Source organism: Mesoplodon bidens, assembly GCF_964165515.1.
Source record: "Mesoplodon bidens genome assembly, chromosome: 12".
Taxonomy (NCBI): domain Eukaryota; kingdom Metazoa; phylum Chordata; class Mammalia; order Artiodactyla; family Ziphiidae; genus Mesoplodon; species Mesoplodon bidens.
In genome coordinates, this window is record NC_138168.1 from 43,134,408 (window position 1) to 43,159,675 (window position 25,268).

A 25,268-nucleotide genomic window follows, 5' to 3' on the forward strand; every position below is an offset into this window, starting at 1 on the left:
GCCAGCAGACACTGGTGCCAGGCTCCTTCTGGACTTGGTGGGCAGCTGGGCCCTAGCCCCTCCCACTTACCCTGGATCTTGTAGCTGCCGTTGCCACCGAACCAATCATGCCAGAAAGTCATCATGATGATTTCAGAACTGCATTGTGAGTTATGCAAAGCGCGCGCATAATTACAGCCAGGAGGGCAGAACATGCTGTGGGTGTGTATGCGCATGTTGTGTCTTTTGCCAGGGCTGGATGGTGTGTGTGTGTGTGTGTGTTTCTATTCAGTGGAATTCTTACCACCCTGCTTGATTCAAGACTGGTGGCGGGAGTAAGAAGGGATATTCCCATTTTGACTTTGAGACAGTTTGGTAAACCTCGGGAGTATTTTCCACAAGTTTTGGTGCCTACAACTGAGTCAGTAGGGCGAGAGTGTCTGGATTAGGGAAACCGGTGGTTTGGACCCTCTAGAACCATAGTCCTCCTACCTCCAAGCCCCGGCACCCGCACAGCGGCTTCCAGGTCTCCTAGCCACAGACTCCTAAACTTCTCCCCTGGAGACAGACCCGGGCCTAGTCTTCCATGCCGGCCTTCATCTTTGACATTCATCTTAAATTATTTGGACTCTAAATTTCTTCGGCCTGAACCAAGCGCCCCCTTTGCATCCACGTGGCGGTGGTGATGGTGGTAGTGGTGGGGGTGGTGGCAAGTGTCTCTCTGGCGGAAGCCGGAGCCCCAGGCTCCAAAATGGCACAGTAACCGTATTTCTCAAACGCTTTGGGGAAATCATATACTTTTCTAGGTGCGGAGTTCGAGTTTGCACACGTCTCGGGCAGGGCTAGCTGAGCACAAGTCTGCCCAACTTCGTTGTCAACAATGTTGATTTATTGTCCTGTCTCCTAAAAATCCCCTCAGGTTTGTGGCTTTGTTCCACATTTCCCTGATCTCGTCCCACTTCGAAAAACCGAGGAGGGGATAACTTGGGAGGTAGTTGTCCCCTTTCTTGCTCTTTCCGAGTGTCCCCAGGCCCGAGTCCTGGTCGCTGCGCGGCACTAGCAAGGACGCGGGCTCTGGTGCGTGGCGTGCGCGGGCGGGGGCTCCAGGCCCAGCCCAGGCCGCTGCGGAAAGTTGCGGTCACGTGCTGCGGCCGCCAGCAGGAGCGCACAGCCTGCGCCCCTGAACCTCCGGGGCCGAGGAACTGCGGCGCCCTCCGAGGGTCCGGGGGACGCAAGCACTCACTTGCACACACGTACTCTGATCGAAAGCCCCGGTTGACACCGAGTCTGGAGAAAGTGGGACCGGGAGCGGGCGGGTAGAATTGCGGAGTGCTAGTATCTGTTCACCTCCCCCAGAGCTTGAGTGGAGGGCGGGAGAGCAAGAGGTGTGACCCTTGACCTTTGGCCAAGCCCACGCCAGGAGGTGAGGCTGGCAAGCACTTGTTCGACAAGTTCAAGCTGCTGGGAGAGCTTTAGTAAGAATTAATCTCTTAGAGATCGGGGATCACCGCTGTCTAGGCGTGCGCTCTCCCAGCGCGGTACAGGATCCAGGGCTGGAGAGAGCACAGGAATCGCGGGAAAGGCGGGCGGGAGGAGTAGGGGGCTAAGGCGGGGGAGGAAGCTCTCCAGAATCCCTGGACCCTGAATTGGGGCGGTGGGGGGCAAGCGAAGCCCGCTGGGGACGGGCAGCGGGAGGGAAAGCTCTACCCTCCAGCCGCTCCAGTGCAGAAGTAATGGAGGCGAAATAGCTTCGCCCTGCTCCGGATGGGCTTTACTTCGGTAAGCCGGCGGCACCCTCCCGGCGGCTGGTGCCCAAGTGGACAGCGCGAAGGCCACAGGGACGCGGAGCCTCCGGCAAACCCCATCCCAGGCCCCAAATACGCACACGGTATCCTCGCCTATAACATTCCGTAGATAGTTGCAAAATGAATAATTACTCACCTTGGACCAGATCCAAGTTTTACCCAACAGAAGGGGCACGAGACCAAGAATGAACCAACTCACATGGCCATATCCGGCGCGCACAATCACACACAAACACACAGCCACCCAGTTCTTCCACGAATCTGTCTGGCGCTCTAGAGAGAAGGGGGAAAGCGTTCTGAGAAAGCTCCAGCTCCCCTCCTCTTCCCCCTTGCCATGAAATATAATAATTCATTTTTATTACGAGAGCAGCACCGTCCTCACCATCTCGCACGCACAGAGCCACACTCCCATATTCACACTCTTAACTCCTCAGCTCCGAGAGCGCCTGCATTTTCTTTGGGAGCCGCTTGGAGGTTCATTAATATCATTAGCATTTAACCCCCTCCCTCTTTCCATCCCCTCCCCGCACATGGCTGACGTCAGACCCCGCCAGGAGTTGGGGGAAAAGCTAAGTGGGCCAGGGACGCCCTATTCCCCTCCCCGTGGCTGCCTGTCAGAGCGCCTCTGGAGATATTACAGGGGACCCAGTCCGCAGCGACAGGCACAAAGTCACGGGGTAATGAACTTCGGGAACCCTTTGCCGCTGCGTGCTCGGCTCTCCCCGGAAACCGGGAGCTGGCCTCCTGTTCCCTCGGAAGACTTCCCAGCAATCTAGTTTTTCCCACTCCGCGCTCGAATTTGGGCAGCGCGGAGCCCATCTGCCTGAGACTGCGGTTGTGTGTTTCCCTTCTTTCCGTAAAAGAGCAGCGGTCTGTAGAGATCTGCCCACACTCTGCTTGCCTAATGTAGAGAGAGGAACTGAAGACTGAGAGACAGGAATGGGGAAAGAGAGGGATTTTGCCCTTTTTGCTCCGTAGAAAGACCATTTTCGTGTCTCCATCTCTGTTCTTCAATACCCTTCTCTTGCCTGTCCTTCCTTCTCCCTCGATTTGCCTGTCCGTCTCTCCATTTGTCTGTACATGCCTGTGTCCATACCAAGCAACATTCCCAGCAGCTGCGGTTTTGCAAGAGGCGGGAAGAAACTTAAGGATGCTTAATTTTCCACTGTGGAACGAATTCTGAGCGCCCAGAGAGCAGCGCAGCGCGCAACCGAAACCCACCTGTCCGGCCCCGGAGCCTCCCAGGCTGGAAGGCGGCTGGAGAGCGGCGGCGCCCGGCGGCGAAGCGGGCGTTGCCGGCCGGGACTCGGGCAGCGCCCACCAACCGCTCCGCCCCGGGACCGCCAGCATGAGCAAGCCGGCCGGATCAACAAGTGGGTACCTATCGGGCCGCCGCGGGGCTCAGGCGCGCAGGCTGGGACGGACGGGCGGGCGGGGTAGCCGGGGAGGTCCTGCTCCGATCTTCGAGCCTGGGAGAGGGACTCCAGCGGTGTGTGCGCTTTGGCCCAGCTCCTTGTAGACCATGAGTCAGTGCCTTTCGTGGTGAGGAAGGAACAATTTCGTTACCTCTGGATTGCTTGATTCTCCCCTTTCTCTGGTATGGTGGGAAGGTTGCGACCCAGGCCGCCCAGCAGTCCCGCGAGTTGCCTCCACTTAGCCGCCAGGTGCGGGGAAGAGGGGGAGGAGGCGGCGGGGGCGGGAACTAGGCCGCAGCCCCAGGCTGCAGCACAATAACACGCTCGCTCAAAACTCTGAGCTCCAGAGCGCAAAAGCAACTTTGCGCAAAGCGGATTTTGAATGGAATGCTTTGCACCCCTTTTCTAGCTATTTCAAATAATCCTGCAAATTGGGAAGCAGAAACAATTTAAAAGTCACATTTTCCTTAATCCTAAATCCGCGTAGGTCATAACTGGGGAATTTAAAGTATGGCGAACCGCTCTAGCAAAGAGAGGACCAAATCCCTAATCCCAAGGAGTTTTCGAGCGGGAGCTCGGCAGAGGCAGCAGAGTGCGGCCTGTTCCCCTCCGCGCGCTCCTCTCCTTCCTTAACCCTGCTTAGCTGGAGGCTCTCCCTTGGAACGCCAAGTCGTGGCTGATCTCTAACCGCCCCTAGACGCCAGAGTGCAGGGCTGAGTGTATGTGCGAGGGCTTTTGCGTGCACCTTGCCTGCGGACCCTGAGAATGTGCAGGCCAGAGCCGGCGCTGGGCCGGCATGGCCGCAATGCCAGGGTCTCCATGGGGCATTTCAGTTCCCGCCTTCCGGTGGCCCGGGGCTGCGGTTTCCAGGGTCCAAGGCTGGGGTGGTCGCTGCCGAAGTCCCCACATCCCGGAGTGCTCCCGCCGCCCTTGTCGTTTTCGCTTATAGCATTTTTGGCGCTTGTGCTTTCCTCAAACACCCCCTCCCCTCACTCCCGCTCATTGTCCCGAGCCTTTGAAAGTTGGGAGAGTCCGAGATACTTCTGAGGACTGATAATGAAGTCCCACTTGAGTGGGATGCAATTCCTCCCCTCCCTCTCAAGAAGTGGGTTGTGTTTTTACTTTGTCCGTTTGTTTTGGTTTTGGGTGCTGCCATTTTAAAAATTAAAGTGAATGTGAACAAGAAGAAAAAAGGAGAAATGTTTGGAACTAAGGAGGGAGGAGAGAAAGAATCTTAGCTGCCGCCCGAACCAGAGCCGACCCTGGCGGAGGACTGGAGTTTTCCAGTTAACCTCGGGCCTACCTGGCCCTCGCTGTTAGAATCTCTGGGAAAGCAGGCGAGCTCGCATATTTTTTGTGGCCCATGTTGTGGCGTGTGTGCGTCCTTCCCAGGAGGCGCAGAAGGAAAGCCTTCCTGGTGCATTCCGAGCCTCCACCGCAAAAACTGAAGCCGGCAGGCCTCGGCAGGCCTCGGTGCTTGCTTGCCCTGTGACAGGTCCTCGCCTCCTTCCCTGGAAGTAAGGAGCCTCAGACCCCTCGCCCACTTGGGGTGCGCAGTCGCCGGGGTTGAGGAGCCTTGAAAAGTGAGGCCTCGGAGGTGAGGGAAGGGGCGGGCACGAACTGGGTTCGCTGGGGACCGCGCCCGCGTGCTGTAGATGGACTAGGACGCAGGCGGACCGTTCGGACTTTTAGGAAAAAAGGCAGAATGACACTGGGTTAACTTTGGAGCTTTCCAGCTTCCCAAGAGCCTGAGTTGGGCCTCCTAAGCCTCGAGCCCGACGCAGGTCCGGACGCCTCCGCAGGGGTTTCTCAGGCCCGCAGAACAGCAGACACCGCCCGCGGCGCCGCGCCATCCAGGCCTTCTCCAGACTGGTGGCGGCAGCGGGGCCCAGGCCTGCGGCCCTCGGGCCCCGAGCAGCGAGGGGGTCGGCGCGCAGCGGGCGAGGTCAGGGCCGAGCCCGGCCGCGAGGTCTGCAACTCCCGCCTTGCTCGGATTCGCACAGCTGGAGAGCAGAGCGATGTCACCCGGGAGACCCGCCTGGGTGGTAACAAGACCCCGGCCAGTCACCCCTGCAGCCCAGACTAACTTCTTTCAACAGCCTCTGATGGTAATTACAGTAATCGAAGCTGCCATATATCTTTAGGCAATTATGATACACAAAAAGCCCCGAGGGGACCCCCTGGCGAGGGAAGTTAAGAACGGTTTTCCAGCCTCAGGAAACTCCCCCCTGCCTCACGTCGGAGCTCGCTCGACTTGCTAAATGAGGGGAGCTTTGCAACGGGGTCAAGCAGCTTGTCTCGTGACCCAAGTCACCTTAACGTGGCTGGGTGGCGGAGTCTGAGGCGCACACCCGCTCTGCCCCGGAATTTTCGCGTCCTCCCCTCTGTGCCTCGCCCCAGGTGGGTACGCCTGTCTCTAATCTGCCCCGGGAGCCTTGGCTCGGAGGTTTGCGCTGGGGCAGGGCCGACCTGCCGCCCTGGCGGCCCCGGGGGGCCGTTGGTCTAGGAGCCCCGCCCCTGGAGCCCGAGTAGCGTCGCCCGCCCCTAACTGGTCCTCCCTCCACCCCGTCGGGGTTCTCCAGAGATGCATGTCCCTGGCCTCCCGTCTGGATGGGGGGCGGGAAAGAGAACCCCCACCACTGCTCCTCCCACTAGCTCATCTTGGCATCATCAAAACTGCCACCGGGAAGAGGAGGACAGCTGGGACGACAGGATGGCTGGACCCCAAACACTGACCCCAGCTCAGCCAGAGCGTTATGCAGAGGAGAATGGTTGCAAAATATGGAAACCAAGTTTACTGCTTTCCAGAGCGAGGGCGGCTGCTGCGCGGCCGTTGAGTTCCCTTGGGCGCAGTGACAGGTCCGAGGCGGTGAGGGACAAAACCCGATGTCGCCTACCCTGGCTCTCTACAACCCCCTCCTTCCCCCAGCACAACCTCTCCTCCCACCCTGCGGGAGAGGGGGCGCCGAAGCGGTGGTCGCCGCACCGCGCGCCTCCCCCGCCGGCCTTTGTCGCCATCCGAATTCCCATGCTACTTTTTTTGACGGGTCACTGGTGGCTCTATAGGCAGGTGCTACGGCGGGGTTGTAATTGCCCGGGCCGAGCCTGGTGGTTACCAAAGCCCCCTCCCCAACCCTGCCGCCCGCGTTCTCCCCGCCCCCACCCCCTGCTGCTCCTCGACGGCCGCGGTCAGGGGTGCGCGCCCGCCGGACGCCTCGGAATCCACCGGCGAGTTTCCACCCTGAGGCCTCGGGCCTTCCTAAGCGGCGCCCTCGCCTCCCCTACTCCCCTGGCCCAGTCGTCCTCACCTTGCCTCCCATCACCCCAGCCTAATCGTGCTCCCTAACCTGAGCGCTCCGGGAACCAGGTGCCAGCTTCACAGAGGCCAAGCCGGAGGCCGCCCGGGCCCAGACTGGAGGCCTTCGGGCCGGTAGCAAAGGGAACATTAAATATAAAGAAGTTAATTATTAACTAGTATTGTTAAATATCATCATCATCATCATTATCAAAGTATTAATTAAGTTAACCCTTTATTTAATACTCCCCTTTTTTTGCACGAGGAAGGATTTCAAAGTTCTTATGAACCACTTCAGGCTTGTTGGACCCTTGAACCTTATAGAAAAATAGTTCCCTCCCTTATAACTTTTCGAATTTTACCCTCTCCCTAACATTCCTCTAGGGTCCGCGGCCATCCCAGGCTAGAGGGGATTCCAAGGCGATTTCTCTTAAGTCAGGTGACAGTTGAGGCCACGGTGGGTGGGGGCAGTTTAGGAAAACCAGTCAGATCTTTGAAAGAATCAACCTCAGACAGCGGTGGAAAAACAGAAAGCAAGGGACCCCCACAGGATCTAGTGTGAAAAGGTAGGGCTTTAAGGAGGAAGACGGTGGGGAGTCGGGGTGGAGGGGTGCCGTCCCACCCTAACCTGCCAGGGAATCGACATACTTACAACATTCTCCTCCTACTTGCCTACCTCGGTGCTGGTTACTTTGGGGAGAAAAAAATTTTTTTCCTAAAAGAAATTATTTCTCAAAAGCGATCCATCAAGCATTATTTTAAATAGGTAAAGTGAAAGTTGGGCAATTACCACTACCCTTATTATCATTAATAATCCTAGTATTAGCATTACAATAATAATCCTAATAATAACAACCGCCCGGCAGCTCAGAGAAAACTCGATTGCCTTCCAGCTGCCATCCCTGGTTCCAGCCGTGTTTGTTTTTCTTCTTTTCCCTTTTACATTTCAAGTTTGTCTCCTCGCGCGCTCACTAACAACTTTCTCTGTTAAATGCAAGAGCAGGAGAGGGAGGCGGCCAAACTTTCCGCGGAGCAGAAAGGCAGCGGCGGCCGTGCTGCCGCCCTGGCCTGCTGTAATCTTTTATTCCAAAATGGGTTTCGGCGATTAGAGGAGACCCAAATACATGTAGCGGTGCATGAATAATGCTCATTGTAGGAAACTGACACTTGCTCAAGGAAAAAAAGTTTGGCTATAAAATCACTTCATTATTTGCTTTTACCGCAGCTTCGGTGCTAATCCCTTCAGAGGTCAGATTGCTTAGCATCTCTCTCTCCCTCTCCCCTTTCCTCCTTCTTCTCTGCCCTCCTCTCTCACCCCATCCCCCCTTCCCTGTCTTTCCTGCGATTTCAGGCCGTATTTTAGATATCCCCTGTAAAGTGTGTGGCGACCGCAGTTCGGGGAAACACTATGGGGTCTACGCCTGCGACGGCTGCTCGGGGTTTTTCAAACGAAGTATCCGAAGGAATAGGACGTATGTCTGCAAATCTGGAAACCAGGTACCTTAGCAGGGCTTCGCTGCCCGGCTCCCCTCTGCCGCTTCCCCTTCCTTTGTTTGTGCCAAGGCCTCCTCTGAGTTTCCAAGCTGCTGAGGAGAGAGACCAGGCCCTGACCTCTCCTTTCCTCTCCCCTCCTTCCTGCCTCAACTCTCAGTGGCCCTTTTGCTTGGGAAAGGCAGAAAGAGGCAAGGGAAGAGAGCTGAGTTTGAAGGAGGAAAGCTGAAGTCCCAGTGTCTCCTTACACCCCCTATCAATCCCCCCCCTTTTAAAATCCTCTGACAGATTTTGACACTGGGTAAGGCCCACACCCAGTGACTATAAAGCCAGCGCAGAGGATCTAAGGAACTTTAGAATCTAAACCACAAGTGCAGGCAGGTAAAAGGGCTATTTTATGTCACTGCCACCCCAGTTCCATTCCTAGCAGCACCTAAGTTCAGTGCTCTGACCCGGGTCTGTCCGGGCAGAAGTGAAAGGCACAGGGCATTTCAGTCAGCAAAGTGAGTGTTGGCCAGTTGGAACAGAGAGGATGTGCTGTATGAGGGGCTGTGCCTTCAACTTCAGAGAAGCAGGGCTGCTTGGTAGTGGGCAGTGGGGCTTCAGCACCCATGTGACTTTAGTTGGGCCTTGTCAGAAAAGGGCGGAGTGAGCAAGAAGAGAAGGTGCCCAAGGAAGGAAACTGGGAGCCTCTCCATGGTCCCCATATCTTCACTTTCTCTGCTTCTCTGGTTGATTCTGTTTTGATCTTGAGCAGGCAGAACTGTGTCAAAGAGACAGAGGAGTAGGGGCATGGGTTGAGTGTGAGCCAGAGCTTCCAGAAAGAGTGAGCAGACCCCTCCCCCTGACTCAGTTTCCAGCTCAGTAGTAGGTTTATTTCAACCTAGGAGATCAGCCTTTTGGTCCCACACTTGGCCTTCTCCTTAGCCAGGCACACAGACCCTAAATACAGAGTGACGATCTCCTCTCCCAAGAAGATCCTGGAGAGTGCAGTAATCAGAAAACATCCTTTGGTAACCAAAATGTTAAAACGTTTTCACTAAGTAATATATATGATACACATATATACATACACATATATTGTCTGGTGCTAGTGAATTGTGTATCTTTTTCTGAACCTATGTCTGCTCATACCAATTTCTGATAGATTTGGATTATCAACAAAAACAAGAACAAGAAGATGCTGCATTTGGATAAGTTATTTTGAACTCTCCAGCCCTATTACCTGTTTAATTGGGTCCATAGCTCTGTATCAGTTTCTTGCTTCACCATATGGACACATCACATTATATACACACAGGACTGTATCCCGGTAGCTCCACAAGAATATGGGATTACTGTGGGTCATCAGACTTGAGCAGGCCTCTACTTAAGTTATCTTTTACTTTTATGCAATGCACAGAACTGGGGAATCAAAACCTCAGATGTTATGCTTGATATTTTCAAAGGGGTTGGCTATCAATTCAAACATATTGATGTCAGTCCAAGTGCTTGTAAAGGAGTATTGATAGACTCATCAGGCATGGTGGTCCTCTTCTTACACAGAGAATAAATGGACCTAGCTGAGGTGCGCATCTTTCTCTCAGGCTCCAGATATTTACATACATTTGATCTGATTTGAAGACACTCTTAAGAACTAATGAAGACTTCTGTTATGCATTAGTATGTTTATCAGAATACTAGGTGGATAACATTTGAGGATAGGCATATGATTGCATTTAATAATAAGTTATTTAAACCTCTTTACATTGAGCTATTACACTGGCCAGCAAAGATGACCTGAAGAATTCAGTTAGGAAAAAAATTTATTTCCTTTCTCTCCTCTATTCTAAGCTTAGGTAAACAACATTCTAGTTTATTATTAACAGTAACGAGGATGTTTAGAAATTATTATGAACTTCTGCTCTACCTTTATTTTAAATAAATCAACGTCAGAGGGGTGTGATCTCATAAAACTGTGTGTTTGAGTGCATAATTTTTTCCTAAGGGATATTTCAGAAAATATGCTAACTCCAACTTCAGAGTATATGAATTTTGAGATTATGAAACAAAATAAAAATACATTTATTTTATTCTCTTTCTTCCCATTGTAAATGTAAAAGTAGCAAGTAGTATAAACAGAGCACCAAACTTCTTATGTATTTACTGTGTATAAAATACACATGTAGACATGACTCTTTATGAATCTATGTATATGTTCTCTCAGTAATAACACCTAACATTGAGTGAATTCCATTAGAAATTTTCTCTGTTTTCCTCTTTTAATGGCCAATATTTTTCCAGAAAATTGCATTGGATAAGACATTTATTTTCTCATGCATCTCAGATAAGTATTTCTAAGGCACAATTACCTCTTTTTTTTTCAGTTATCGTGCTAATATTCTCAGTCTATGTTATCATTTTGTCAGACAGTTCCTCACATTATCTTCCTGGTCATATTTATACGGTGGGCATTTCTAGAATTTGTCCAGGCCTTGGGCTCTTCCCTTCCCACTCTCACATCTGTAAGCCTTGCCCTCCTAACCACTCTGGCTTCTGCCTCACCTTCCAGAAATGGCTGTGTTTCTATGAATCTGGGCTAAGGCTAGTCTTTAAGACAACTCTCAACATGCTGGTCAGAAGCATGGCTTCGAGTACAAAGGCAAGAAAGGAAACAGGAGAGTGTAGAATAATGGGAAATATTTATCTGAGAGATAAATGGGCTCACCCAGGAATTGACAGAAGGAGGTAGACTCAAGACCTGAAAGTGGAAAGAATAGTCGGTGGGAGGGGGACGTGGCAGGGGTCCTGGCAGGCAAGCCTGCTCCTTGCAGAGCTCTGAGGCCTCCTCCTCCAGGGCAGGTCGCTGTCTTCGGTCCTGAAAAGTCTCGCCCCGCTCCAACCCCTCTGCGCCTGGCGGAAGTTCCCCTCGGGAGCTCCTCCCCACGCAGCGTAGTCCGGGCAAACCAGGAGCTCTGACCCTTCACCTGATTTGAGAAGGACTTTCCTTCTTGTCCGCTTTCATAGGGTCAGGGGCTGGTCCTTTTGAAGTAGCCCCGGGAATCCCAGCCCTTTCTCTTCCTGGCCCTGCTGGTGCCCAAGGCCCTCGCGTTTCGCGGACCCAGGCTTGCAGCTCCAGGGTCTGTTGCGGGGTCCGTACCCGCCTCCACGCCTTTTCCCCGACACGGCGCCGGCTTTGCGTCCCCAGTCTAAAGGTCCTGGGGGCCGCTGACCGCCTGCGCTCTGTTCCAGGGAGGCTGCCCGGTGGACAAGACACACAGAAACCAGTGCAGGGCGTGTCGGCTGAAGAAGTGTTTGGAAGTCAACATGAACAAAGATGGTAATCTATTTATTCTTAGTACATCTTTTTATCCTTATGTTGGTTGAATAGTAAGTAAATTATGTGTACAGAAAATAATGGCACTCCTATGCATGTAAATCATCTCCTGAGCATTTCTTTCCAGGTGCTGGGAATTGGCCTCCGGCTTTAGTCATCTCCCTGCATGAGCCCCACCCTCACCCCACTGAACTCCCCAGGGCAAGACCCATGCACACGTGGGACACTTGCGCCTCACAACCATCCCCACGAATCCAGCGTTCCTGGAGCCCCCACTCTGCTGGGGACCCACGTGTGACATTCCCGGCCTCCCATCCTGATTCCTCTTCTCACCTCTCCTTGCAGCCCTTTTGCGGCCAGACTTAAGCCTGTTAGCCTCCTGCAGGGTCTTGCTGTCTGTGTAGTCTCCTGGAGAGGATATCCTGGGGACTAGGAGACGGGTTGAAGGAGGAAGGGCAGAGACACGAACACGCGAAATGTCCACCCCTTGTTTGTAGACTCACCAAGATTACAAAATCAGGACGGCCGTTGTGGCGATCTGAGCTTTTTCAGGGCCTTCTCTTAGTTCTAAAGAAAGGGGCTGGAGGGGCAGAGTGACGCCAGTGGGTGCCTCGGACACCCAGCTCCCAGAAGGCTCTTAAAGGCGCGCAGCAAGAACTAGGTCGTCAGGATGCTTCTTGGGCTTAGAGTGCAATCCAAGCTCGTGCCCGGAGGTGGCCTGGCGAGGGCGCCCCAGGCCGGGACGTGGCAGGGGTCTTGGCTGGGAGGGAGGGATGGGGCCTCAGGACTGGGTGCGGAGTGGGCTTTGCCCGGACGGAGGCCTGGGCAGGGTGGCATCTCCACGAGGTACAGCGCCCATTGGGGAGAGTTCCTTCCTCCGCGGCACAGGAAGCAGGAGGGAGCGTCCAACCTGTTGAACTTGTGTATTGACAAGTTGTCAAGCTCGTCGAGCGGAAGATTGCCCTGAATTAATCTGTTTGTTTAAACTGTTGGTGGTAATTGTCACATCTCCCCTGCCTTCCTCCAGCACACTCTGAGAGGGCTTTCCCTCGTCCCATTCCCCAGCGGACCCGGGCTCGGGTCCTTTTCTCCTGGGGTCCTCGGAGGCCAAACAGGCATCTCCAAGTGGGGCGGGGATGGAGGTGGCGGGGGCGAGTGGTCGTCGAGCGGATTGGGAAAAGTGTGTGCAGAGACGCTGTGCCTGGCTGTGCGCAATGCTCCCTCTACCTTCGATTGCGGTCGAGACCTAGCTAATCCTGCCCAGAGGGTCTCTGGTTTCCCTGCTACCTTCCCTGGGTGCGGAGGAGCCCTCAACCGACAGAGAACACACCTAGTCTTGCCTGAGGCTCGGGTATTAGTGTGACACTTTGGGCCGGGCTGCTCTTCTCGGCTTCAGCTTCCTTGTGCAAACAGTGTAAGGGTTAAACGGTCTCAGAGCGCCCTCCACCCTCACATTCCTTCTCCCTCCTTCTCTTCACCTCCCGGGTGCCCTTGCCTGTCCAGACGCAGCTTTTGGCCCGAGAGCGCGGCAGCGTCTAAGTGTCACCGAGTCTCTGATCTCGGGCGTGCGCCGGTCTGTCTGTCTCTGTAGCCGTGCAGCATGAGCGGGGGCCTCGGACGTCCACCATCCGCAAGCAGGTGGCCCTATACTTCCGTGGACACAAGGAAGAGAACGGGGCGGCCGCGCACTTCCCCTCCGCAGCACTACCCGCGCCGGCATTCTTCACCGCGGTTACGCAGCTGGAGCCCCACGGCCTGGAACTGGCCGCCGTGTCCGCCACCCCTGAGCGGCAGACCCTCGTGAGCCTGGCTCAGCCCACGCCCAAGGTCAGTGACCTTGCTGGGCCCGAGACCTTTCCGAGTGGAGGGCGGAGAGGGGCGCGCCCATTCTTTCTCAGCTGGCATGGCTCAGGCAAAAGATGGAGAGAGAGAGACCTCACGGGGTGCTCGGCGCTTCGCCGAGCTCTGCGGGGAGGTCTAGACCTCCCTCTCTCCCCTGTTGAGCTAGCGGTGCTCAAATTCTAGTGTGCAGTAAAGTCACTCTCTAAGCTGACTACAAACGTGGCCGCCTAGGCCCATCCCCCTTTCAGCAAATTTGAGGTGGTGCCCAGGAACCTGTATCTTTAGAAAACACCTAGTGCAAAGCCCTGGCTGAACTAAGAGGGCAGCCTAGGTGTTCCTGGAGGACAGAAGAGCAGAGTTTGTTTTTAGAAGAAAGAAGTTGGCTGCAGCTGGCAGAAGAGCCCCTGAATTGCAACTGCAGGGATCTAATCTCTTGGGCAAAGCCGTGGGTCCCTAATGCAAGAGAGAAATGTGGAGCTCACCTTGTTAGGAAAGTTTGAAGAAGCTGGCTTCATTTCCCACTCCCCGTACTCTCTTCTGAGCCGCATGAATTTACACAAGAATTGAGCCTCTACTAGCAGGGACACAGCCAGAACCACCTCAAAAGGCTGCCACCTAGGGACTACCTTCCAGGCTCCCAGTTGGTTACCTACCCAAAGACCCCACTCCAGGCCGAGAAGGGCTCCAGATCTCTCTCCCCAAGAGGAGGGCCAGCTGCAGCCCCACACTGCAGGGAAGCCAAACACTTGGGCACACACACACACACAATATTTAATATTGCTTTCTTATCCTTGATGTGTATAATAAGCTTGGGAAAGTAGTGTTATGAATATGTCGTCAGTTATGAATGGGAATGCTCTATAAATGATTAAGATGTCTAATTGAAATATTTCCATAATATACTAATCCTTTCTAAAAATACTCATATGCATATTTGTGTTTGGGATGCCTATTAATTTATACTTTCTCCACATCTATTTTTATTTACTCAAATGCAAGAAGCTCTTGTCTAAATTGGGAGACAGGCTTGGCACGTGGCTCATCCTGAGGAAAATTTGCTGCAGGGGATAGAAGAGCCAGATGCCCCTCTTGAAGGAACAGGCCACCAAAGAGTGGAAATGAGCCTCTTCCATCAATTATTATTCCCCAAACTCTATAGATATTCCTATCTCCTTCACTGGTCTAATTAGAAAATTTAAAATTTGGCTCTTCTTGCAAAGCTGCAGCTTCCTTACTCCCTGGTGTTTCTCTTTCTTCCCCACGCAGTACCCCCATGAAGTGAATGGGACCCCAATGTATCTCTATGAAGTGGCCACAGAGTCAGTGTGTGAATCAGCTGCCAGGCTTCTATTTATGAGCATCAAGTGGGCTAAGAGTGTGCCAGCTTTCTCCACGCTATCTTTGCAAGACCAGGTATGACCAAGAGGGCACTGAGCTTTTGGGGGAAGGGGGTTGGGAAAGAAGCAACAGTAGTCAGTCTTATGAAACTAGAAGTTACCTGGATAAATCACCAAGGCCAGGCATCCGTTCTTAACAGCAGTAGGAAATGATTTTTCTTAGCTTCTTGCTATGGGTTCAAAATAGCTAGCTATGGAATCCTTACTAAGAAATGTAATTATGTTATTTCAGGAAAGTTGGATATGATCCAAAAAAACACAAATATACAAGACCATTATCTTTTTTTAGTTTAATTGAAACATCAAATTTAATCACAAATTTTTAAAATCTTAATGATTTTAAAAATTGTTAATAAAACAATATTTTCTTAAGAACACTAGAACTGAGAGACATAGAACGTGATGAGAGTATTCCCTTGTAAGATTTTGGGAACTAGTCTCATTATTTTATATTTGCAGCTTTATATTTTCCATTGTGATGCTCATAGTTTTGGCCACTGATTGATCAGCATGAAGGATTAAAGAGTGCATTGCACACCTCCCCTGATTCTTTAAGTGCTTTTAGAGTTTTTGTAAACAAATAGGTCTGGTGCATAATCCTGTGGTTGTAAATGACATTAAGAGGGAGAAAACAAAGTATGTGCCTTTAAAATTGCATCGTACTGAGAAACTCAGAAGTTTTGTTGTTAGGAATATCAGAAATGGCCTCTGCCAGAATTTTTCTGCCCTTAAGGGAAAGAAATAAAATGAAGTATTCACAAAAATTGGCTGTCACCAGCACATTCATGGAAATTAATGACAAATTTCCTAAAAGGCTAATAAGTAGCTCTAAAAGCAAAGGATTTGTTTCTTTAATTTATCTTATACCTAATTAAAGCATAATAGTGCCCCTTAATATGAAGTACATTTCCTACAGAGAGCCCTGGCAATGTGCTCAAAACATTTAAGCTTCTAGCATGGGATGTTCTTTTTTTCATGGCCTGGACTTTCAGACATGGTCAGAATTAGACATTGTTTACCTTGCATTTTTAAAGTATTCTTTTCTGTATTTAATGCAATAAAACTGAAAATAAAGCACTTTGAAAATTAAACCTTTTGGTCTAATTGTGATTTTGGTTACAAGCCTTCACAATTCAGCCCTTAGCTCTCAAAAGCAAATCCTCTCACATCCAGAACTGACTGGTTTTTGAGAGATTTTTCAAAAACAAAATTTTCAAGTTGGTTAGTTTCTATCTTTGACCAGCTTTACTGGTTGACTCTGACCATTTGCTCTGTGTGTGTGTGTGTGTGTGTGTGTGTGTGTAAGTTGGCTATTTTTTCTCAAAACAAGTATTTGTAGACTCTTTAATCCAAACAAAATTTACTTACTGTCTGCCACTTAGCCCTTCAGCAGAAACCCTTTAACAACAAGAAAACTGCAGTGAAGTGGAATCCAGTATATTAATTTCGAAAAGGAGCCAGATTTTCATTTTAAATATTCAGTAGCACATTTTAATAGAATGAAAATGACAAGCACCTTGATGCTGTCCACTTATGAGTCTCAGAAAAATCAGGCAGTGAGATGAGGTAAACTCAGCAAAACCCGATTAACATAATTACACCCTGATTTCCCTGCATGCCTCTTGGGAATTAGTGATCGCTCTCCCAGCCCAGCCCGCTCAACCCTCCAGGAAGATGGAGGCCCACATCTGCATGCTTAGTCTGGAATCCTCAACCCCGATAATATCAACATTTTCTATGAGGGAATCCGCCTGCTGTGCTGCTGGTGACATTTCATAGAGCCTGGGTCTCCTGAGAAGTTTCTAGGTGGTCAGGAACAAATGGATGCAAGAACAAGAAGGGTAAACCCTTTTCCAAGGGAAGCAAAATTTGGGGAATTGGAATAGCTGACTCTCAAATGCATGTGCTTAAGTATAGACACCTTTTAATAAAGGAAAATATGAGACAATAAGGGAAAGCTAGACTATTCAGAGGAAAAACTATCAGGACAGGCATTTAAAACACTTCTTAAAATGATGGAAATTTACATATTGAAATTGTTTATAAATTTATAAATTACACACTATATTATATTATACATCTATTGTATGACAGCTGATGCTTTTGGAAGATGCTTGGAGAGAACTGTTTGTTCTAGGAATAGCACAATGGGCCATTCCGGTTGATGCTAACACTCTACTGGCTGTATCTGGTAAGAATTGCACAATTTAATGACTTTGTTGTAGAAATTACCATAAAAATACATTACTGAAAAAAGAACAACATGTAAAGAATAACAAATTCCTGCTGAACAATAGAGTATACCTGTCATTTATAAATCTATATTTAAATGCAAATAATGTTGTTTTGTTGTATTCATGACTGCTTGCATTGTTATTTAAATGCAAATTACTGTGTTTGTTATCATCCAAGAGAAGATTTTATATTAACTTTCATACAATATAGCCAGTTTACATGGAATCAGATATCTTAGAGTGACAATTGAATAGATATTGATATGCAGGATTTTGTCAAAAATCAATATTAAATCATGAAAATGCCTTCATGTTAGAGCATTTATTGCATATTTTTATTCTAGGCATGAATGGTGACAACACAGATTCCCAGAAGCTGAACAAGATCATATCTGAAATACAGGCTTTACAAGAGGTGGTGGCTCGGTTTAGACAACTCCGGTTAGATGCTACTGAATTTGCCTGTCTAAAATGCATCGTCACTTTCAAAGCTGGTAAGCAGACACAAACTGTTGTCTCTTCTCCTTCCCCAGTTTTGCCATCTCACTAATTCAGCCACCTCCAAGTCCAAAAAAGAGGTGATGGTTTTCAAGAGAGCTGATACTCTTAGTCTGACTCCATTTTCAATAGCCATGGAACCTGCATGTTCTTCTGCTGGCCATCCACTTCCAGAGAGTGCTTTCCCCATCTGCATTTCCTCTGCTGCCTATCACAATTTCCTGGTCTTCATTTCTAGTTCCTACACACAGTGGTTCTGAACTGAGAAGTTTCCGGAATGCTGCCGCCATCGCAGCTCTTCAAGATGAGGCTCAGCTAACTCTCAACAGCTACATCCATACCAGGTGACCCTTGTTTGCCTTGAACGTGTACTTAAGAAAATTGCTTCCATTGTGAATGTGTGAGCAGACAGCAAAAAGCCAGTTCAAACATTGTGACTAATTATCCTGTTGCCAAGCCAGTTAATTTAATTAGAATCTATGTCCTCACGTATTTCGGAAGGGTAGGTGAGAGGAGCAAATCAAATTAGACTACAAAACTGAAAGCACTGCCAGACACCTTACACCTTCCCTGGATGAACAAGTTGATCCATCAGCATAGCTGAACACATTGAGGTGAATGGGCCCAGATATGAGAAAGGTGAAAAATGAAGGCTAAAGTGTTATGTTAGTTGATATATTAGAGTGGTCACATGATCCTTTAAAAAAGGCAAGCACCTTTCTTTGGATGCCAATCCCAAATAGAAGGACCAGAGAACTTTCTAAAGAGGTCATCTTTAACCCCATCATGACTGCTGTCTGGCTTTGGTGATTGGTATCTGTTGACCTATTTTGAGTCATAGCACCCATCATGTTACTTCTGGCCAAGCAAAGCCCACTGACAGAGGCTGTTCTTGGCTATTTGTAGAAACTCTCAGTCACTGGGGTTCCAGCAGTGCTCCTCCTGTCCCACCAAATGGGCAAATCCACCACGAGGTCTACAGACGTTCTGATTCTATTTTCAGATGAAAAAAGCAAGGCTTTTAAAGAGCAGTGAAACCTTGCTAGCTTCCTAAGTTAGGGCTGCAGTAGATCTAAGGTTAGAATAGAGTTGCTCTTCTTACTTATTCTCTAGATTGATCTTGAAGAGAAGCTCATGGAAACCAGTCTCTATCATCTCAACATCACCCATAGACACTATGCTGGGAGAAACTAAATCAGATGGGTAGAGGCAGTTAATGCTTCCATTACTGAAGGGGTCAAAGAAACCCCAAGTCACCTGTATTCTTTTGGGATGATACCACTTCTGCAGGGATCTCCTTATTTCTTTTACAAATCCTCTTTTGAATACTAATGAGTAAAACTGTTCCCTGTCCCAGACTCATTGAATGTAGCTTTTCGGAATTCCTGTTCCTGAAAGCTTTAGGCTTCCCAGTAGATCTTCAATAGCCAATAGCAACCAATATCTATTGAGTGCTTACTGTGTGCCTTACAACCCAGCATATTATGATTTTCCCTAAAAGTAGGGGGAGTATACGAACAAGTAAATTTGTAAAATGTGAGTTTAACAACAACAAATTGTTCCCTGTCCATGGAATATCACTGAAACTGTGATAAGTGATAGAGCCTGTGTATGTTTTTCAAAATTAAAGTTCCGTGGTTTTAAATTTAAAATCCACATTAACTTTCAGAATGTATATAGTAAACACTTAACTTTGTTCAGAATTATAAAATGGAACAGTACATAATTTGGGCACTTTTTCCCCACTAAAAACTAAATTGTATATCATAACTGACCTCTGACATTTAGAGTCTTTAAGGTATAAAGAACATCACACCAGGAGAATATGATACTAGGTATTGATTCAGTCAAGCCTTTGCTGAGTACTCGCTTTGTGCAGGGTGGCTGGTGAGCACTGTGGAACACGAGAAAGGACAAGATACTACCCATTATCATTACAGGAAGTAGGCAGAAGTGTTACTCCAGCTCAGAGAAAAAGCAAAGTGGGGAGTGAGAGAGATAAATTCTCGTTGGAGGGAGTGAGAAAAAAATCTGCAAAGTCTGATGGATGGAGAAGACCTGTGAGCTAGTTCTTGGATTCCAGCAGGAGAGAAGGGGACCAACAGGAGGCAGAAGAGTGGCTGGTAGAGGTGCCATGGAAGGTGCCAGAGAGGGAGTAAGGAGAGTCTGAGAGAGCCTGACATTTCAGGAGCTGCTTCTAGGACGACCTGAGAGAGTTAAACCACAAATTAACAGAAGTCTATTTTAGAGAAATGACAAGTATACTACTTCTCTGTCACCCTCAAAACAAGGAAATTATTCATGGAAGGAACACATCTGCTTTGACATGAGCCTTTCATTTCATGATATCAGCTACAGCTAGAATTTAATATTAATATCTAGAGTCATATATGCGACAAAACTGACTATACCTTACTGCTTAGCTCCTTCAAATCAGCGAACATTCTCCTCTAGCACTTTCCTGTCTAGAAAAATAAAATCTGAAATTGAGAAGTTAATGTGGCAAACTGAGCTAATTGTGCATTAATTGTTAAAGCTGCAAACTGAGCTAATCGTTACAGCCCGGTAAGTGATTTCTCTAATTATCTAGGACATAAGGAGAGGGCTAGAAATTGGCATTTCAAACAAACTGTATATAACTACGTGTAACAACTATATATAACTATATATAATAATAAACAATTTAGTTATATATAATAAACTATATAACTGACAATCAAATACCTGAATCCGTGACAGACACAGAACACTCACACCTGGAAAGAAAACTTCCAGTTATGTATGCTGATGGATGAAGTCAAGGGCATAGATACTCTACAAAATAATTTTGAGCAGTCAGAGAGCCCCTCTCTTTCCTTCTCTCTCTGTCTCTCACACACACATACACATGGTTATTGTTTCTGGGTAGTAGAGTACTCCACGTATAATAAACACTTAATTTGTGTTGACTGACTAACCAGCCCCTTCCTAACTAGAGAATAAAAGAAGTGGGTGAGGGGCTTCCCGGGTGGTGCAGTGGTTGAGAGTCCACTTGCCAATGCTGGGGACACAGGTTCATGCCCCGGTCCGGGAGGATCCCACATACCACGGAGCGGCTAGGCTCATGAGCCATGGCTGCTGAGCCTGCGCGTCCGGAGCCTGTGCTCCCCAACAGGAGAGGCCACAACAGTGAGAGGCCTGCGTATTGCAAAAAAAAAAGAAGTGGGTGTGTAGGTGAGTGGATAATATACTCACAGAAAATCAAGAGTTAATTGTCTATGGAGTCACCAAAATACGTCCTTTCTGAAAGTAATTATTTCCCACAGTGTTTTCTCACTGTGGGAAACCTCAGCATGTTGGGTGGATGCTGCAGACATGGTGGGGGCTTATCTAGGCAGCCACTGCTTCCCACCCACTGCAGGGGGCTTCTCTCCTCTGCCTGCCTGAGAAGGGAAACAGAGCTGTTGAAGAGAGTAAGTGGCCAAGGTGAAAGGGAGACGTGGGTCTTGGGATTACTTTCCAGGAAACGTAGATGTTTTTGGCAAGTAGAGTAAGCGGTGGGATTTATGTTTTTTGGGGGGTTTTTTTTTGTATTTTTTTAAATGTAGAGAAGCTCCACCGTGTCTGTACCACATTATTAAAGGTGGTCTGGTGGTCCCTGTCCATTGGTGGTCATGAAGCTGGGCAGTGAAAGAGCCAAATGAGATCCTCAGAGGCCCAGAATGAATTATCAGCCTCATATCAGGTTGAAGAGAGGGACTCTCCTGTGCCCAAAGCTAAGAGACAAGCATGAAAGTTGTTCCCCTGGACTCTGCACGGTGGGGTTATTGGGCAGTTAAACTCAATGTTCAGCTACCTAACTCCTGTGTAGGAATTGATACATGTCAGTTTCTAGCACCTGTGGCCATGGATTGAACCTGGCTGAGTCACAGCTAAGTGTCTCCAGAGGTCAGTCTTTTGGGTGGTTTGTGTCAGTGGAGGGAGACCTCCTGGTGGACTGTATTGACACCTGATTCCAAGCTATTGACTGAAGACGCATCAGGGCAGCAGTGAGGAGGTGGCTTATAGGCGTCTAAAGGCAGGAGAAAATTGAACTTGCACATCTGAGCACAGATGTAAATTGGACATCAAGAGAGGAAATTGTTCAGCAATTTCTCACATCTTTAATTATATGCCAATTTCATTGACATGAAATTTGGGTGGCACTGCCAGCCAACAGAACTTAGTCTTTAATTTGCAGTGTAATAAGGAGGGAATTATTCCTGAGAGTGACTAAGTATAGTGCCTGAATAATAATTTAGAGAATTGCTTAGAAAAGGAATCCATTTTATTTGAGGGAAATAGCCTCATGAAGGAGTCTTGAGAATCAGAAAATGTGGATGTGGTCACTAGTTTTGTCATCAGTACCATTGGTTGGTTTCTACACTGGCAACCTTAAGTTTATTATTTGGTCTAAACTTAGTACCATGTTTCTTAAAATTATTTTTTCTCCAAAAAAACTGCAACCCCTGTGCTAACGAGGAGACAGTCACTGTGTGCTTTTGGCAGCGTCATTATGTTCTCCATGCCTCGATTATTCCACCTGCAAAACAGGGACAGTAGTGCCTGGCTAGGACTCTGTAGTATGTTATTAAAGAGGCTGAATCAGGAAACTAAGCTGAAGATGGTGTGTGTTCGAGGATGAGATATTAAGCCTGTTAGTGATGGATCTTACCTTGCTTTCATGGCTTCTCCTATTCCAGATATCCCACTCAACCCTGTCGCTTTGGAAAACTCCTGTTACTTTTGCCAGCTTTACGTTCTATTAGTCCATCAACCATAGAGGAAGTGTTTTTCAAAAAAACCATCGGCAATGTGCCAATTACAAGACTGCTTTCAGATATGTACAAATCCAGTGATATCTAAGCTCTCCAAGTCCCTACTTTTCAGGATGGGACAGTATCTGATGAACTTCTACCCATGGAGAACAAGCCTCAACTAACAAACCCTTCAGGAAGCATAAACCTGGGAATGTGTAGCCTTCAGGAAAAAATGTCAATTGACACAAAACAATTCCAGTAGCTCTGACCTGATGCCTCACCCAGGGTGGGGTGGCCTGGAAGGAAAGGGGGTGTAAGAGGACCGCCTGAGCAGAGAGGACTCACTGCTACCATGCCCTGGGAGGGGACCGAATTCGGGGTTGCCACAGGCCAGGCCATTCTGCCTCTTACCTGGAAGATCAGGCTGATCTATCAACAGCTGAAACATAAGTAGAACATTTTTTTTCCCCTTTTAGCGTATAAAGTTGGGTAACCAAATATAGTTCTGTGTATAACATCATACAGCAGCCTTCAGAACTATCTTATGTTGAAGAATTTATTTCAAAAATAATGGTTAGGTTTTAAATCGAAAGTTTTATCAAAAGTTTCCCTTCTATTGTACTACTTCATAAAGTGGCCTTCAGAACTGAGTTAATAAGTGAAAGGTAGCTTATGCTGTGAGATTTGCTTTTTCTCTCTCTTCTTTCTTTCTTCCTCTTCCTCCTCCTCCCCTTCCCCCTTCTCCTTCTCCCCCTCCCCCTCCTTCTTCTTCTTAATACCATAGGCCAGGCAACCTTGTCAAAGGAATTGGTGGACGAAAATGAGATTCTCACCAGGACTTCAGGTTGGATAACATCTAAAAATAGAAGAGCTTTACTAAAAGAACACAAGTCGAGGGAGGATGAATAAAAACAGCAAAACCAAATAAAGTGGAGATGAATGATGGAGTGAGGCAGACTGCTGTCCCATTAACATAGTGCTGAAACCAAAGGCAATGGGGGTCCAAACTCGTGTTTCAGCGAGTCACACCAGACAGTAAATGAACAGAGACATGAGACCAGAAGGAACTTCAAGGAGATGGATGCTAAAGGGCTTCTTGATCTAATGCTAACAGCCTGAGACTCTTCAATGCCTTTCAGAAAACCGGTTTCTAGTAAAGCTTTGAATGCCTGCACGTGCACACACACACTTCGTCCTACACTATAAGCTGCTCCTTTGGTATGAATCTCTACTTATGGAAATGTAGGAACAAACATTTAAAAATAGCTGCTGTACTTTTCACATTTTGATTTATTAGGTACTAGCACTGAGGAAAAATATTCAGCACTTGGACTATTATAGGATGAGTAAAACTTTCCTTGTATAAAGTGAATTAACTGATTTGTGAAGTTAAAAGGTTGTACTCATTGTATTTACAAAGAATAAAAAATATATTGAATTTAAATGAACTCTGCCTGATTTCTTAGCCTCCCTCCCTGGCTGGTTCTTATCCACCAGTTACAAGGCGGCGGCGGCAGCTGGTGTAAAAACTGAAGCTCAGAGCACTGCAGCCTGAAGAACTGAACCGCAAAGGCAATTTCCTTTTTACAGTGAATCCCATGTAAAATGATGAATAAAGAAATAAAACATAAGATTCCGTTCTCTGCAGCTCTCAAATGTAATTGCATCTGTTAGAAAAATTGCTCTGTGAGGAAGAAAGAGGCCGATTAACAGAGTCTTCATTCACTCACTCCTCTGTTTCTAACTCTCTTGCCAACATTTCAGTCCTGACCAGGAACTTAAAATTATTTAATGATCAAAAAGATGAAGTGTGAAGAACCATATTGGTGAGTAAGATGTGGAAGGAGCAGTAGAAAGTGCGTTGAGATGTTCCCAGCAAATCTCAGGGCACTGGTCCCACAGCCAGAAGCCGGTGGTGGAAATCAGAGTTGCCCAAGGCCATGGGCACTGTGCGTTCCTCCTGGGCAGCAGCTCCAGCAAGAGTCTGGAGCAGAGGCACTAGCATCTCTTGGCTAAACTGACTTGGCAGATAGCATGTGTGGAATGTCAATCAGCCATCCACTCCTAGTCCACTAATTCCACTGAGAAAAAGAAGTTGGTCTTAAAGGAAAGCAAGTTACTCAAAGATGTGTACAAGAATGTTCTTTACAACACTGTTCATATTTGAGAACTAAAATGTCCACCGGCAGAGAATAGATAAATTGTGGTAAATACAGACAGTGTTACAATAGTTCAAGTGAATGGACTAGGGCTGATGTATAACATAGGTAAATCTGGAATATGGTGTTGGGGGAAGTGAATCCCAGAGGATACATACAGATTGGTTTTAATATAAAATTTTGCAACCTACAGAACAATACTCCACCATGTTTATAGATACACAAATGTATAGCATATGTTTAAAACAAACATGAGTAGGGTAAACACTAACCATATGATAGCGGTTACCTTTGGGAATGGATGGGATTGCTGAAGGGTACCAAGAAGACCCTCCCTCAAATGTTTCTGAAATGGTTGATTTCATAAGACAAAAGAGAATTGGAAACAAATATAAGTTCAATGACAAGATTTGGCAAAGATGAGCAATGGATTCAAGGCTTTTCCATATATTAGTCAAGTTTTACTTCAATAACGCTGAATTACAACCCCCAAGACTTTGAACAACGAACTTGTATTTCTTGCTCATGGGACTGCTGGGCTGGGCACCTGGCTGCAGTTTGGGTTCAAGTGGGCTCCAGTGTTGCCTCATTCTGGACTAGCATCTTCCCTAGAGCAACTTCTTTGCATGACAGAGTGCAGAAGTGCAAGGGGCTGAGCCAAACCATGCGAACACATTTAAAGCTGCTGCTCCTGACGTGTGTTCACTTTCCACCAGCCAAAGCCAAACACATGGCCAAACCCAACCTCATGGGGGAAGGGAGTGTACGCTTCTCGAGGAGGAGGAGGGGGGAATCACTGACATAATAAAAGGATAAAGAAGATGTGGCACATATATACAATGGAATATTACTCAGCCATAAAAAGAAGGGAAATTGAGTTATTTGTAGTGAGGTGGACGGACCTAGAGTCTGTCATACAGAGTGAAGTAAGTCAGAAAGAGAAAAATACCATATGCTAACACATATATATGGAATCTAAAAAAAAAAAAGTCATGAAGAACCTAGGGGCAAGACGGGAATAAAGACCCCGAATAAAGTCCATTCTCTACTAGAGAATGG

General features: G+C 48.0%; 1 protein-coding gene across 1 annotated transcript; it reads left to right on the plus strand.

The window, feature by feature from the left end:
- Positions 1-7,485: 7,485 nt before the first annotated feature.
- On the plus strand, positions 7,486-23,391 carry NR2E1 (nuclear receptor subfamily 2 group E member 1; the record flags this gene model as incomplete). Its single annotated transcript, XM_081250487.1, has 9 exons — positions 7,486-7,567; positions 7,846-7,991; positions 11,217-11,304; positions 12,893-13,128; positions 14,410-14,556; positions 16,635-16,731; positions 17,119-17,268; positions 17,511-17,616; positions 21,994-23,391. 9 exons carry the CDS (start codon positions 7,486-7,488, stop codon positions 22,154-22,156), a joined length of 1,215 nt encoding a protein of 404 aa, XP_081106613.1. The 3' UTR covers positions 22,157-23,391.
- Positions 23,392-25,268: the final 1,877 nt, after the last annotated feature.